The sequence below is a fragment of the Perca fluviatilis genome, chromosome 9, assembly GCF_010015445.1.
Source record: "Perca fluviatilis chromosome 9, GENO_Pfluv_1.0, whole genome shotgun sequence".
Taxonomy (NCBI): Eukaryota; Metazoa; Chordata; class Actinopteri; order Perciformes; family Percidae; genus Perca; species Perca fluviatilis.
In genome coordinates, this window is record NC_053120.1 from 9393348 (window position 1) to 9410575 (window position 17228).

The 17228-nt window shown below is 38.5% G+C and overlaps 2 protein-coding genes across 15 annotated transcripts in view; both read left to right on the plus strand.

Moving 5' to 3' along the window:
• Window positions 1-17228, plus strand: part of LOC120566011 (complement factor H-like) — a 159031-nt gene that overhangs the window by 8843 nt on the left and 132960 nt on the right. The window lies entirely within an intron of this gene.
• The window catches only part of LOC120566012 (complement factor H-like), a 99218-nt gene continuing 95352 nt past the window's right edge, over window positions 13363-17228 (plus strand). For all 6 annotated transcript variants that reach the window (XM_039812208.1, XM_039812210.1, XM_039812212.1 and 3 more), the window contains exons 1-6: window positions 13363-13523; window positions 13793-13972; window positions 14539-14644; window positions 15130-15206; window positions 15704-15895; window positions 16103-16144. In XM_039812208.1, coding sequence (XP_039668142.1) covers window positions 13454-13523; window positions 13793-13972; window positions 14539-14644; window positions 15130-15206; window positions 15704-15895; window positions 16103-16144 — 667 coding nt within the window. In that variant the 5' untranslated portion in view covers window positions 13363-13453. The remainder of the gene's footprint in view (window positions 13524-13792; window positions 13973-14538; window positions 14645-15129; window positions 15207-15703; window positions 15896-16102; window positions 16145-17228) is intronic.

Sequence of the window (17228 nt, forward strand, 5' to 3'; positions counted from 1 at the left end):
GAAACCGAATCAAGGCTTAATTCATCCAGGATAACTGGGAAATCCCGGCTTAATCCCTTATCTTGGTTTTGTGAAACAGGCCCCGGGTCTTTGCCAGTTCCACAATAGTAAACCAAATATGAAAGACAATGAAAAACTGCACTCTGATGGAAGACAGACAGAAAGTGCAAGCTAGGATTTTTATGGTTAAACTTTTGGTTACATTTGGTAAATTATTTAGCCCCCTTCCCTGTTTGTTAGCATGTTTAGAGTGGTACCAATGCATGCCTGATGTTTTCCCGTTTAATTTAATACCATAATCTTCATCCTAGCAGCAAAAGTGAGTTCACTACAACCTCTCATATACAACCAATTGAAATCGCGGTCAACCCGCGATTCATTTCTAACGCGTTTAATGTTTCAAATTTACCTAACAGAAATTATTAAATACGTTAAGTTTGACAGCACTAAATGGCACGATAATTTTCATAATCATGATGCACATGCTCACGTTGAGCTGACAACATGCAATTCGCTAAGATAGGTATAAAGGCAGCCTATAGACCCTTTGCACGTGACGTCACACTCTACTCCCGCGAATTATGAACGCCATGACGGACGGCGGAAGAGCTATTCTGTAGACGGACGGCAAGTCAAACGAGTGTGTTCGCTGTTCTTGTTCTCACATGCACAATCTGCAGAGTAATCCTCACCAACACAAGCATGTATATGTATTGCCTTTCTGTTTTAAATGACTGATAAATAATAATAATAAAACTTCCTCACCTAGCTAGCTGCCGTGCTAACCAGCTGTTCCTGCTAACAGGTCCCACATAACTATCATCGGTTATTCAGTGACCTACATATCCCAAAAAGTAAGCCGTTCCCTTGATCATTTAACTTAACACACATGCAAAAAATATTGCTTAAATTAAAGATGACATGGCATGGAAACTAGCTTCAAAAAGGCCAAACAACTGAATTAAATGCGGGTCTGCAGAGCTCCTACCCCGGTTAGCCGACCAGCTAGCTGCAGCCAGAGCCATATCACTCTGCTAGCTTTGGACTGCTCGCTAGCTGCTGCCCATCGCGTCGAAATATCCACCGGTCAGCAGCGAATATAATCACAGATAAGACGATGGCTAGATGTTACATTATGTGTGGTTAATACTGATCATAGACACTCCATGATTTACTGCATGGATTAACGTGTGATGAATTATTTCCCAGCTGGGATGCGTTCAGGCATCCATTAGAAAGATGCATCGGCTCAGCCAGTGAACAACGGTACGTGCCTGTAGCTAGCTTGCCCTGCTAGCTGATAGCCGTTATCTTTTAGCTGCCGTCCTGTGAGTGTATGTATGTAGACATCTGTGATAATCATCCCAATAACAATCCACGGTGGTGTGGCTATGTCCTCCAGAGGACAGGTCATGTCACGTCTTGAAGAACGAGACAGACAGAGGGGCAACAGGCAGATGAACTTGCTGCTCCAAGCGCAAGCTAAAGCTAGCCTTCAGTAACTGGAAGACATAGCCACACCACCGCCACTGTTATTGGGATGATTATCACAGAAGCCTGGCTGAATACACTCACCGGACGGCAGCTAACGGCTAGCGGGGCAAGCTAGCTACCAGCAGGATCGAGACAGGGACCAGGGTAGGTGAATTTAAACAATGTCTGAAGAAGCCATGAACAAGAAGAAGATACGGTAGTAGTAGTATTATTATTACAGTTTATTTAGTGTTATTTATTTGAAACTAATGAAACTTTCCGCTCGTCTACTACACTGTTTAGCTTGTGCTTCCGGTGATTCTGCCGTCCGTCATGGCGTCGTCACGTGGTCGTGGTCACGTGTTTGCAAAGGGTCTATAGTGTTTACTGCTCCTGGCATTTACCAGTAATGCTGATGTGAAATTAACTCACGTCTAATGATGTAGGCCACCTCTTCTTCTTCAGTTTTATTTTTACACATAGCATGTAAGTGATTGTATTTGCGCCCCCTGCTGTTGGCTGTTAATATCACTTTAATACACTTTTTTTTTTGTGCCGACAGCCGTCGGTTGGACGGCCGTTCTGGACTTTTCCAGATCGCACAGTTTGTCAGTCCGTCCCTGTTTCCTGGGGTGGTCCTCATGTAAGCCAGTTTCGTTGTAGCGCTTGATGGTTTTTGCGACAACACTTGGGGACACATTCAAAGTTTTCGCAATTTTCCGGACTGACTGACCTTCAGTTGTTAAAGTAGTGATGGCCACTCGTTTCTCTTTACTTAGCTGATTGGTTCTTGCCATAATATGATTTCTAACAGTTACAGTCAAATAGGGCTGTCGGCTGTGTATCAACCTGACTTCTGCACAACACAACTGATGGTCCCAACCCCATTAATAAGGGAAAAATGAAGCATGAAGCTCATTGAGAGAACACCAAGGGTTTGCAGTGCTATCAAAAAAGCAAAGGGTGGCTACTTTGAGGAATCTAAAATATAAGACATGTTTTCAGTTATTTCACACTTTTTTGTTAAGTACATAATTCCATATGTGTTCATTCATAGTTTTGATGCCTTCAGTGAAAATCTACAATGTAAATAGTCATGAAAATAAAGAAAACGCATTGAATGAGAAGGTGTGTCCAAACTTTTGGCCTGTATTGTATGTACATACATATATATAAATACGGGCTCAACATTAACAGTTGCCCTTGGCAACCAAATTGTGACAAGTGGCAACCTAATCATCACCCCTGGTTGCCCCCGTGGCAACCACATTATTGTAGCTCACTTTTTTTCTTGTACTGTATTTTCATTACAATAAATAAATCATCATTGATGGTATTCGAGCATATGTATTGCGGCTGTTTAAATTTGCGTTCTGATTTGTTTACTACATCCCCGCTGTCAGACATAGGCTAATTGTTATATTTTACATCTCTGTCTGCACTATTTTTCCCCAAAAAAGGACATAGTGAATAGGTTGGTCAACAGGACTTCAAACCATACTGGACCTTTAGTTTTGTGTGGTCTAAATAATAGAACTCCTACCTGATGTCATCACTGGTCTCATCTCTACGTGATGCCATCGCCGACCTCATGTCTGTCTCATTCACTCCTTGCCTGTGTTCTTCTCCACTAAGACATATTGTCAAACAAACATTATGTAATTGATTTTCCATATTAATAATATTAAGAAATTAATCTGTTGGTATCAAGTGGCTCCCCGTACACTTCCACCTAATGTTAGACCTACCTATTGCCTTCCCCTGTCTTTCCTGATCCACCATCCTCACACCTGAATGAAACTCACTCAGCCTAGTGTAGGGTGACCAGACGTCCCGGTTTGACCAGGACAGTCCAGATTTTGAATTGCTTGTCCCGAGTCCCGACAAAAGCCTGTCGGGACGCTAAAATGTCCCAGTTTACACCAGGAGCAGCGTCAGCCGATTTTGCCATGTCTTCAGCCCTGAATGTTTTGAGTGTAGCCCCGAATGTAACTTTGTCCAGTTTATTTTTCCGAGGCGAATAGAACGGGCAGCTACGGGCGGGGTCCGACCATGCTGTATTTATTGCTATCACCTAGCAACCATCTATACGTGAGGAAAGCTGTAAAAGGTGAAGTTTTCGGAGGAATCATAGCCAAATCAGTCCAATACATTGATGCCATCAACACAAAGTTTAGGAGCGCAATACTGATTTAGTTTGAAGTTCCCGTGCCGTGACCTTTGCAGTCTAATAGTTCAGACTCAAACACACGGAGCTCTGAAGCAGACCTGTGCGTCGCTTAGTGTCCACTCTCGCTGTAAAATTCAGCGCAGCTTCAGGTTTATGGATGCGCTCAGTAGTGGCAGATGTGTTGCATTTGCACTCTGTGTATTTCTGGAGTAGTTTCAGTTTTCCAACTCCGACATAGAGGAGCGTACAGCCACTTCTCTAGCTAAACTAATTGTCTCATTCAGAGACCAGAGACCCAAACGGGGCTCTGTCTGTCAGAAAGTCTGAGATCTACCTTATCAGCAGAGCAACCACGTAATTTACAGCAGACTATGGTGCAGGTAGATTATTTTCTGAAATATAGAAACTTTATTCTTGTAATAGCCTATTATCACTTTATTTTTCTCAAAATATCATGACTCCTCCAAATCACAGAGAACACAGATATATACTGTATTTTGAATGTGCACAAAGTTTTAGACATAGACAGAAATCTTTCTCAAACCTGAAATATTACAGTCCAGGGGTTTATTAATAAATTAAAATGAATTAGTGTATCATTGAGGTGAATAATTGTCATATGCACATTTAAGGAGGTTACTTCCCCAACAAAAGACGCAAAAGAGGAGGGAAGAGTAAATAATGCCTAGGCTACATGTGTGCTGACTCAGATATAATTAGAAAAGTCGACCCAAAGGAGAATAAATAGTTGAAAGCAATACAGAAAGCCTGAGAGCCTTACGGCAATATATTCCACTATGTTTTTATATTTGGATTGTAATCTATGTTTCTTTTTACATAAAGATATTTGCAGCATAGATTTATTCAGAAAAGGGAAGAAATAGGTGCATAAAAATTCACCAGAATGCAGAAAATGAAGTGTTTAATGCTCAAAATTTTCAATAAATCATTTTAGTTATTTTGGTGTTAATGGAATAAATAACACTTCAAAAAATCTTTTTTAGAAAAAATCTCAATACAAATCTCACACTAAACTGAAAAAGGCTATTGCTGCAATTTTGTTAATTTTACAGTAAAAAACACTGTTATTATTAGATGAGGAGCCTAAGATCAAAATAATGAAGTTTCTGTCTGTGTCTATGTCTGACTTGGGCTGGCACATGTTCACGTTAAAAAGCATGTGCGAGCACAAGCACTACGGTCACACGCAAAGTGTCCCGGTTTTAGTTCCGGGAAATCTGGTCACCCTAGCCTAGTGATGGCATCTGATAAGACAACTATTATGCAGTAAGGTTGTGTTTCTGTTGAAATTACATTCAGATTTTGGATTTTAAAAAGTACAAATATGGAGAGCCACTTAGCACAGATTTTTAAAGAGAGAGAGATGTGACCCTGTAATCAGAGCTGTATAGTAACGAAGTAGAACTACTTCACTACTGTAGCCTACTTAAGTACTAAAAGACTGTATCTGTACTCTACTGGAGTATTATTTTTTTCTCCTACTTCCACTTTTACTTGAGTAAATATTTTCCATGAGTTTAATACTTTTACTACGATAATTTTTTTATGTGCTGCATCGTTTCTTGTTACTGTTGTGAATTCCTCACGCTACGAAGACTATGTGGGTTACAGTGTGTGTAGTTATGGCTACAGTGTGTGTAGTTACGGCTACGTTAGTTACGTACGCTAATTACGTAATTTAAGTAAGAAATCCGTGAGATCGCGTCATGTTTCTTTTCATTACGGTTGCCCGTTCAGAAGTCAGAGACGATGTAAGTTTGTACTCTTTCTGTTTAGCTGTTGTTGCAGCACAGTAATCTATTCCTGAGTTGTTTGAGTCCGCAGTGAGTCCTGAATGTTAACCGGTTGACCCTGTGACGTGAAGCTGCTAGTTTATCTGTATGTTGCTAACTTTCCACTGTTCATCACACGTTACTAGCTAGTGTGTGATACGTATTTGGGGGCTTTAATCGTTACTGTGCTGGAGAAGATGTTCATTTTACTTGCACAGTGTGATAATTGTACATTTTATTTCAGTATTAGTTAATATTTGTTATTTTTAATTATATATATATATATATACAGTACAGGCCAAAAGTTTGGGCACACCTTCTCATTCAATGCATTTCCTTTTTATTTTCATGACTATTTACATTGTAGATTCTCACTGAAGGCATCAAAACTATGAATGAACACATATGGAATTATGTACTTAACAAAAACACATATGGAATTATGTACTTAACAAAAAAGTGTGAAATAAGTGAAAACATGTCTTATATTTTAGATTCTTCAAAGTAGCCACCCTTTGCTTTTTTATTAATAAGGGAAAGAATTCCTCTAATTAACCCTGACAAAGCACACCTGTGAAGTGAAAACCATTTCAGGTGACTACCTCAGGTGACTAGTTTTGATGCCTTCAGTGAGAATCTACAATGTAAATAGTCATGAAAATAAAAAAACACATTGAATGAGAAGGTGTGTCCAAACCTTTGGCCTGTACTGTATATATATATATATATATATATATATATATATATATATATATATATATATATATATATATATATATATATATATACACGTCTGCCTGTAGCTTCCATGTCACCCAACAGATGTAACTATAGCCTGTATGTCTGACAGCTAATGGTAAAACGAAATATATGCATGATTCCATAGTACCAGAGTTATTGCATTAGTTAGGCTATGTTTTCCAGATTGTTCATCATCTATTGTACATGCTACCTTATATTTTCCAGTTTTCAGTTCAGCAACCTCGGTTTTGCATATTCTAAGATAGCCATAAACCCCCATTTGGCTGCTACATTCCCAGTGTTAGCAAACGCTAGCTAGTCTGTTAACATGGATATTTGCAAGCCTCCAAGCACAGACGTCACACTTCTTCTTCATCCACTTATTTAACTGCTGTTGCATCCCTTGACATGCTATCTCCTTTTCCCTCTTTCTTTTTATATTTTTAGCCCTCGACAGTTTCTTTGCTTTATCTATCTTTTTCCATAGATGACAACTCACTACTGTACCTGCTCGCTCAGCGCTCACGGCGTCCCTGCTTGCGATATTACGAATCCTACTATGGCTACGGCAAGACCCGCCCTTCAATAGTCCGGGTCTTGCATAGATATATATCTATGCGGGTTTTGGCGTGGCCATAGTATGATTCGTAATATTGCAAGCGGGGGCACTCCCTCTTCTACAGTAGCCTATGTCAAAATTCTATGATGGAATCTTATGCAATAGGGAGCCTACTCTAGCCTGTTAGTCCTCTACAATGTTATGTAACATTGAGGAAATACAGAAATGATTTAAAAATGCACAACAGCAGCTAGATATAAAAAATTATCTTATTTATTAATTTTTTTTACCATCGCTTTGGCGCCCTCATGGTGCTGCGCTCTTATGCGCCGCATAGGCCATAGCGTGACGAGGAAAAAAAGAGGTGTTCGATGGCTTTACTCATAGGCCGACCAGGGCTATGCCATTTGGGGAGGGGCTGCTCACTGATCCCACTATATATTTCTGATAATCCTAGACATGGTTGTGACCTGCACTTTGTTAGTGCTTTCTGATTAGCCTGTGTTTGTATTGAAATGAGATGCTGCTGCGGCCCGCCGTACGGGTTGAGCAGAGGCTGCAGCGGCCACACACCAGGCCGCCAGATGGTGTTGCTAAGAACTTGCAATGTATAACTAATAGGCTCGTTCGAGATGAGCCAGATCTGTGCAGAATCGATCACCGGCGATCGCCGCCCAATGCATGCCAATTATATTTGTGTCCGACTTGATCCCGACTTGCTCTGACGTCATGCACACGTGGGCAACGATAACTTCACGAGATCAAGGCTGCCGCAGTTCTGAGACGCAGGCAGGGCAGTTTCTTTTCACCGACTGCAAGACCCAAGCGGACCCAGGGCATGCTGGGAAAACCAATCAGCTGATCTAACAGTTGATTGGTTCAGAATTGACATTATGATGTTTTATATAAACTTTTTATTAATTTTGAATTGGAGGGATTTTAGTTGCTATTTGTCTGATTTAAAGGCTTATTCTGTACAGAACACGTGTGGCTGATTGTTATGTTTAGAAATCAGAGAGACTAAATCTGCTCAGATTACAGATCATCTACAGTCAGCAGCAGATCGCATGTAGAGCATTTTGAGAGCTAATCTGTCATAATTAAAACAACTGGAGACGGTTTACAAGCTGATATGTGGGTCTGATAATATTTTATTAGATCAGAATTGGACCACAGTGTTTCTGTGACTTCCTGTTCAGCCTGAAGGCTGCTGGAATCGGCTGGAAACTGTCCGACTTGATGTCAGATTTTTGTCACCGCCCCCGGCTGCTCCCGCCTGCTCTCGTCCACTTTACAGGGAGGCGCAGCTCATCTCGAACGAGCCTATGATCAGACCGGCCTCGCGGCCTCAAAACACTACCGGCCCAACGGAAAAGTCCCGACTCTCCCAATTGCCTCTCCGCTACTGAGGGGAGGTACCTTACTTTGTGACTTTGTCTTTAATTACTCTTGTATAGTTTTTATTTCTACTTGTATATAACTCCTTGTTTATTTTTACTATCTCTATTTATCTGTATTTATTTCTGTCTTTGTGCTACTGCAACAACTGAATGTCTCCTCTGAGGATCAATAAAGGCTTCTCTTTCTCTTGGAGACCAGACCAGCCTTTTTATGTTTTGTTTCTAACTATTTGAACACCTGAAGGATGGGTGATTTACATTTTTTATTTATTTATTTTTATTTCAGAGAAAAAAAACAATATGTGAAAAACTTCACATTGACAATGCAGTTATAACCGGGGAGAAAAAGGAAAGTTACAGCCAAAATGAAAAAGTCCAATATGCATGCACCAACCGTGAACAACAGTTTACTGTTACCTGTGAACAAAGAGGTTGGACTGGGATTAAGAGCTGTACAGGTAACATACAACTACAACAAATACAGTTTTAAGGATATTTACAGTGTGGATTTGTGTTTTAATAGCAGAGACAAGAAGGGCATACAGAGAGCGCAGGCCTCCGACAAGGCCATGCCCTGTCTACGTGAAAAATTATTTGATTCGGATCTGCTCCAAAATGTAATGTGTTCTTCTTTGCCCCGTGCTACACCCTTCCTCTGAGTTTCATGAAAATCAAGCCAGTAGTTTTTCCTTTTACCTGCTGAAAAATAGATAAACAAACTGAACTGAAAACAGAACCTTCTTGGCGGAGGTAAATGACTAAAACTAAACAAATTCTATAGTATGTGAAATTTAAATGTCATTATTGTTTTTCATCAAAGATGTCAGCAGTACTTTGAGCTAAATGTTAATGCCTGCATGCAGACATACTCAGAATGACAATGCTAACAGGCTGCTGTTTTGCTGGTATTATGTTTACCATGTTAAGTATCTTAGTTTAGCCTGTTAGCATGCTAACATTTGCTATTTATACATTTTTGCTATCTAAATATAACTTCTTTCCTTGTTTTTTATAGATGAATGTCCAAAGCCTGAAGTTCCAAATGGATTTGCAGTTGGCCCATACAACAACACAATATACTACAGATGCAAGGAAGGTTTTAAGTTTTTCACCAACAAAGGCTGGTGGGCTGAGGCCAAATGTAATGACAGTCAACTTCAACTATGCATCGGTAATTTATCTTTATTACCCTACGGGTCAAGTTCTAACGAGCATGAAGTAAACCGAAAAATCAAACTTAGGCTGTACATCATTTTAAGATAGAACATGAATTAAGGGCTTGGAATCATAACGATTTCCTAGGAATATAAACAATGGGTATTATCTGAAAGAGAGGTCAAACCCACCCACTACTACGCCACACACTGGCAGTGAACGCATCTAGCCCTATACCTCATAGGAAGCAAAATCTGATATGATCGCAGCCACGGCATATTTTAGTTTTTATAGGCTAAGTGAACAAAATACGTGTTAGTTTTAAGTTGTTAAAACTTGATTTATTTATAAAGGGACTTCCTTAATTTTTATATTTATATTTATTTATATTTATTGCTGATATCACATTTCTTTGCAACAATACACATATACATAATATACAATATAATTGTTTGTAATTATATCCACTCTAGACTCTAGAGAGTGTGGAGAAACTCCTGTGATTCCAAATGGGAAAGTGGGACCTCCACGAAGGCAAAGCCAAGGGCAAGTCCTAGCTGGGATTACTTGTAACACAGGATACAGCCCTAGGGTTAACTACTTAACTTGTCGCGGGGGAAAATGGACGTCAAATGAAATATCAACCAAAGATATTTGTACACGTGAGTCATTTTCTTCTTTCATCGTCTTACTTTATCAGATGTATGAATTTATAAAAAGATGACAGGGTGTAACCCAACACTGTACATGCTTTCAACTCTTGCAGCAACTGAGAAGCCATGCAACCCCCCACCTAAAGTTGAGAATGCAGTTGTTAGGGCATCTTATCAGAAGGAATACCTGTCTGACTCTCGAGTGACTTATCAGTGCCGTGATGGCTATGATATGGTGGGAGAAGACACAATTCTATGCAATGATGGGAAATGGGAGAAGAAGAACATAAGATGCACACGTACGTACAAAATGCATTTCAGAAAGTCACACAGAAAGTTTTTGAAAATATTCTAGTTTTAAAGATGTCTTGTGTAGCCTGCTGACTTTTCAAGATTCTGAATGTCATTATGAATGTATAGGGTGAAAAATAGTATTTATGTTTGCCACTTTTGTGTGTGGTGATCCTTTGCTGCTTTGGGTAGGGTTCAAGCTATTGTTCAGATCTCTGTATATGCACTGATTTTAGCCTCTTTTTTTTTTCGCACATTAATCAACATGAGTACAGAGTCCAACATGTAAATGTGCCAGATTTAGCCAAACAGTCCCTAGCAGGTTGATGGCTTAAAACAATAGATAAGCTACATTTCCAGATCATGACAACTGGCAGGTTGATAGCATGAGAAAAACATAACACAAGTATCATAAACAGTAGACACAGGTAAAAGTGCATAGACACACATTAGAATGCATCAACATCACATAAGCACACACAGAGACACCAGTGTTTCCTTTAGGATTTTTTTTAGCAGTGGGGGCAGGTCCAATCTTGCAAAACAATAGCTGCTTGTATAACAACTCCAGCATTAATACACATTTTATGTTCAGGCACGCACACCCCCTGGTTAAGGTTGGAGAAAGACTGTGGTCTTTGTTCAATAAGGAAATAATCTTTAGGGATTTGAGACATGATGCCATGATCTTTCCCTGGCCTTAACAAAAGTACTTTTGTAGCCTAAACCTAACCACACACCAGACTCGGGATGTGAACCCTGAGTCCAGTGCTTTTTGCACCCTCCATCCACCTAAATCACCTCCCTACAACTCCTGTGCGTTCAATACAATTCTGACTAATCATATGTGGTTTGAAAGATTGTTGGGTCACTGTAATCACTCCCCCAGCCTGTAAAGACTGTAAAGAGATCACTTTTTATTGCAAATACACTGTAGAAATATTCCTTGCTCTGTGTAAAAATGCATTCTTAAGTTATAGTATATGTATCAAACAACATATGAACAAATTAAACATGCAAAGGGTAATGTTATCCTTTACAGAATCATACAAGACAAGGGCACATGTCCTTTTGTCAAATTTTTCAAACAGACTTTAGATTATTACAAACTGGATGCATGATTTACACTCACTGCATGTTGAGATGTGATGCTGAACAAAGACATTTCTCTCCCACAGCTCGTGATGCTGATGCTGATGGTGTTCCCGATACAAAGAAGTCTCAATAAAAATGTCAAGAAAGACAACTTTTTTATCGTTCTTATTTTTAGTCAGTTGTTTGGAGAAACAAAACTGCATTTGCCGTGTGCATTATTCATACTGATGTTTCATCTTGTTACATAAAACACGATCCTGATACATATATTGGCTGAATCAATCATTTGTATCATAAAGTGATCGGAAATCATAAGGCTTTGCCATTGTGAATAAAAGATGAAAATTACAAAGGCTTTATTTGTTTTATTTGTGTTATTCTGAATAATAATGCCTATAATGACTAAACATATGGGGTTTAACCATTAATATACAGTCTATGGGTTTAACAAAGTCATTGGGATGGACATTCAGCCCCTCCCATTAAGGAATAAATGTACAGTTTCCAAACAAAGTTTCAACAGTGGCTTCAGGGTTTTTTTAAACCACGTTTTGTCTTCTATATCCTTTAAGTCTGTTTTATCTTATCTTTCATCTAAAAACAAGTTTGACCCACTTCTCATCTGAAGTTTAAATTTCAACTTGTAGATTTCTGTGAATTTAAATCTCATAAATTACAGTTACCCCCCACAAACACACACACACACACACACACACACACACACACTGTGTTAAGAGCAAACATTTAGAAGAAGACAGTGACTCAGCAAATTGCAACAAATGAAATAAAAGTGCAATTTACATTTCAAATGTTTGTAGGGCCAAATATTGACCCGGCCCTCTGTAAATTGTTGACACAGTGACATCAAATCTGGGAACAAAGTTAACCATTTATTATAGGGTTGTTGAGCTGAATACTTGTTTGTTTTTTGGTTAATATTAAAATCAAGGTTAGGTTATGGTACATGTTTGGTATGTTGAATGTAGGTCAATGCAATGGCCTGCGATTAACATGACAGTGACACAGTTTGGAAAGAATTCATTTCTCAAATTTCCTCAGCAGCATTGCTCATTTGATGTTATTTTAAGTATAAATCATGCAATATGAACAGTATTGCTCTCTTACGTAGTACCATTTAAGGGGAGACACCTGCAGGTGAATAGGAACAAAACTTAATAGATATCAGCATGAAACGTCCCCAGTTGATTACTTACATTAAGACAAATATCTTTTGTATTTCAAGTTTTCTAAAAGGTTATGCAATTGATATTGACACATTGTCCCTGATAAATAAACCTGAAATAAATAAATAAATAAAAATTATGGTTTTGCCTGTAGAGTCTCCCCTTAATATAATTATAATAATAATAATAATAACTTTATTTGTATAGCACCTTTAAAAACAACAGCTTACAAAGTGCTTTAACAGAAGAAACAAAAGCATAAACAAAACATAAATATTCTCTTATTGACTGATTGCTCCACTTAATGATTTTTACATTGGACTTTGTAATCTAGTATCAACACTACTGATGACACATTGATCGTGGTAAGCAAACTGGACCCAAACTGTTTCATCACCAATGGATACTTTAAAACATCAAACATTAAGCTTTACATTCTTTATGTCTAAGCAAAGTCAGCTGAAGAAAGTCATAAACCATGTCATGTGCCTTGTTCAAGCTAAACAATGTACGTTTGCCTTAATGCTGTTGTGTATTAGATTTATTATTTGTCGTTGTTATTGATGTGATTTGTCATAATCATCTTTTCTGACATCCGTCCCAAAAGTTCAGTTATGTTGTTATCAGTATGTTTTCTGGTTGAAAAGCAGACTCCCTTGCAAACATTTTAGGAATTAATTTGATAGAATACCAAAGAAAGTCATTGTGAATATCATCGCAAACAAATATACTGTACGTGAACTTTTGCAGAGATTGAACAGTGCGTGCTGTGTGTGTTCGTCTGCGTCGTGTTGTGCAATCCCACTGGGCAGGCCATGTGTTGACCCTTGGTGCTCCCCAAGGACTGAGGCTTGGGACAAACACACAAACACACAGAACAGCAGTCGTCAAAGAAGTAAGCCTCAGTTAGACTCGGTCACTGCCCAGCTGCTCGTCTAAATGCAATTGTCTTTAATCCTTTTGTTTCTCCAGCTGTGGGGGAACGTGGACGTTTCTTTATCACAGAATGGTAAGGCAGTAGTTGTTTTTTTTTTTTAAATGTGCTTTCCAAAAGTGCTTACGTTTGTAAGGTTAAAGGAAGAGGGATCTGTGTGTTGTGATGGGTGGCTTACTTACAGGACAGTGTACAGTATATTCTCAAAGTTACATTACCCAGTGCCTAAAGATCTTCTGATGTACAGTTTGTGATATGACTCTGACTGGCATTTGTAGCACACAAATGTTGAGAAGACAACTTAGCCAATTTCCTTTTTTTCTTTTCTTTTCCCTGTTTGTTAGCATGTCCAAAACCCCCGGAGGTTCCTCACGCCAGTGTTTCAGAAGTGACCAAAAAAGCTGTGTACCAACAAGGAAACGTGATCCATTTCGTTTGTGAAACTGGTTATACATCATTCCCACCCATCAGATATGCATGTACAGAGAATGGCTGGTTATTAACCAGTCGGGGAAGATGCAACTGTGAGTTAAACGGCTTTCTGCTCGTCTCTTTATTTTGTTGCAACTTGGGTGACTGCCTGCGGTAATCCGGTTACAAGAAACGTGAATCCTTTTAGCGCTGGAAGTCATTATCTTTTCAGACGAGCTATTACAACTTTTTAAAGGTCCAGAGTAGTTTGATGGCTTATTGACACAATTATAATTGCATAAAATGAATTGTTCATACTTAGAGATGATAACTACATGTGTGCATTCTAACATTTGAAAATATCTTTAAAACTTTTCATTGTACTTTCCAAGAGTAACTGTAATTAATCAGATGGTACTGAGAGAGTTGGGGGAAAAAAATGCATTATGCACTTTCTAGTAACTTGAAATCAATCTGCTTCTTCAAAGCAACAAATTAATACTATGGTTGCTGCACAAAGTTATTCTTATCAAAAGAACTAAATCCAGTTATTGCCATTTTGTTAGTGCTTTCAACTCAAATCTAACAATGAAGCCTTAAAGAATAAAGTTCAAACTATAATTTAACATTTTAGAAACTGTTACGTTGATGAATAATCTCTTTTTTCTTTTTTTTTCAGTAAAGCCATGTGTACTTCCCGATGACACACCCAATGGCTATTATCAAATAATCCACGGGGAAGAGTTTGTTTTTGGAACCACAATCAAATACTTTTGTAATGAAGGGTAGGTGCATCTGGAATGATTCAATAAAACTAGACATGATGCTAACACAGCCTTTATAGCCAGTATTTAGACACTTAATATATTATTCACAATGCACAGTTGTATAAAGTACAGTTGTATGACTACAATACAAGACATTTTATTTATGAACACACTTTATATGATCACAACTAACTTTAACTATGTTAAATTATGTGTTATATGTTTTTTGTAACACAAATCAAATGTACCAATATGTTCTCACAACTACATTATAGTGTGTGTTTTATTATTATTGTTTATTCTGGTGTATATGCTGCTTATAAATGCTAAGTAGGGAAGGTTAAAATAAAGTGCTGCCGACACAGGCGCAAGTATTTTTGAATGGTATATGAGTGAGATCATGAAAAGAAATTAACTTTGCACATTATTTTTCTCCCCTTGTTGATTTCTCTGATGGAGTTTTCATGTCATAATGGAACTTTTTGCTGTACTGTTTATTGCAGGTATCAAATGGTAAGTAAGGATGACACCAGGACTTGTATGCTGGACAAATGGACCAATCATGTGCCAATATGTGATCGTAAGTCTTTTTTTGTTATTGCTCTTCAGCGTTTCAGTTAGCAAGGGTTACAAAGTCGGAGGAACTATTACAGGCACCTGTGCTTCTGGGAAACAAACTATGGTGCTGCGTTTTGTTCACATTTGCAACGCCAAAAGCTTTTTGAATGTGGTTCGCACCTCTCACTGGCTTTTTCTCCACGGCAACTACGGCCGAGGCTCATAGGAACTGTAGCATTTGAACGTGTCGGCGACCGTACCAAAATGACAGACGAAACATGATTTCTCAGAAACAAAGCTGAAATAATTCAATAACATAAATCTGTAAGGTTGCTTCACCATCCATGAGTCCTGTAACATTGAGGATATCACTAAAAATGAATGTGGAAGAACAAACCCTCCTCCCACTTAGTAACTCTACGGAGAAGCTGTGCTCTCTGTGGGACTTTGGCTGTTTATTCATACATGAAATTCTTGCCCCGTTCCACTTCTTTTTTTTTTTTGACTGTGTTTACTCAGGTTTGAGCTGCGACCCCCCGCCTGCAGATGGAGGAGTTACAGTAAAAGGTTTACCAGATAATGACAATCCCATTTTCCCTGACCACCTCCTCACATTCAGCTGTGAAAGACCTGGGAAATATCTGAATGGTAGTTCAGTGCTGAGATGTGGTCAAGATGGACAGTGGGATCATCCATTCCCCACTTGTGAAAGTAAGCCTTTTAAGATGAAAGGAAGAATTATGTAGACAATATTTATGTGATACTTTTTTTTATTTTGTAGAGCATGTTACAGTGCATGTTACAGTGTATGCAGTTAAATCTCTGCATACACACATAACCATAACACTGTGGGACATAAACCCCTGTCCACTGACCCGCGTAGTTTTCATTTGATAACTTCTGTTTTTTTCTTTCCAGACCTAACCAGACACGAGGAGGGATGTGGGCAAAATTGTGCAGGTAAAAATGTCGACAACGCCACCTTGAGACTTCCACCCAAAGAATAACCAAAACTTGGGATTCAAACCCAATTCCTTACTTTTAACTACTCATTTGTGTTTATACCAGGGGTTCACAATTAAAAACTCAGAGACGTAGATTCTAAAAAATATAGATATACTGTATTAAAAAACAATCAGAACTAAATGTATACAACAAGAAAGATAAGAAGGAAAATAAAAAGTTTTAAAACACTAATGCCTGAATTTAAAATAGTCAGACACAAGAAAATAGAAAAACAACCTTTAAACAAAAGGGAAATGGAGGAAATACTAAAAGTGACATAGAGAGTAACTACAGCCACACTTAGCTGGAGGGAAAACAAGTGGCATACAACTTCATAAAACACAATAAATAAATAAAAACAAGAAAACAATAAATAAAACACGGCAAAGGCACTCGTTAAAACATGCGCATAGGACAAGAATTAGCCACTTGCTTCCCACAATCCACTCTACTCGTGTAGCTCTCTTACAGAAACATTAACAGGTTATTTCAATTTAGTATTTTCCTCCACAAACACAATGTTAAAAACTAAAAACAAACAATGAAGCCAAAATCACAGTAACTTTCCACTAAAACAATCAAAAGGCCATCTAATAAAAACCAGGCAAAAGTCAATAAAACAAAGAACTAAAATAATAAAAAGAGAAAGCTTGTGCAGTTTATATCCACGATGTTTCACTTCCGGGATGCGCCCATATTATGCTCATTTTCAGGTTCATAATTGTATTTTGAGGTTGTACCAGAATAGGTTTACAAGGTTTAATTTTCAGAAAACACCATATTTTTGTTGTGCTGCACATTGCTGCAGCTCCTCTTTTCACCCTGTGTGTTGAGCTCTCTGTTTTAGCTACAGAGTGAGGCATCTCACTTCTGTTCCATCTTTGTTGGGAGTTGCAAATGCGCAGTAGCTAGGTAAGGATCATATCAGCTAGCTAGCTGTTTAAACAAGTCAGTAAAAGGCAGGATTAGCTGGGAGACTTCTTCTAAACGAGGGCACACTTCCAACTTTCCGTGGAATACCTGCAGAATAGGGACATGG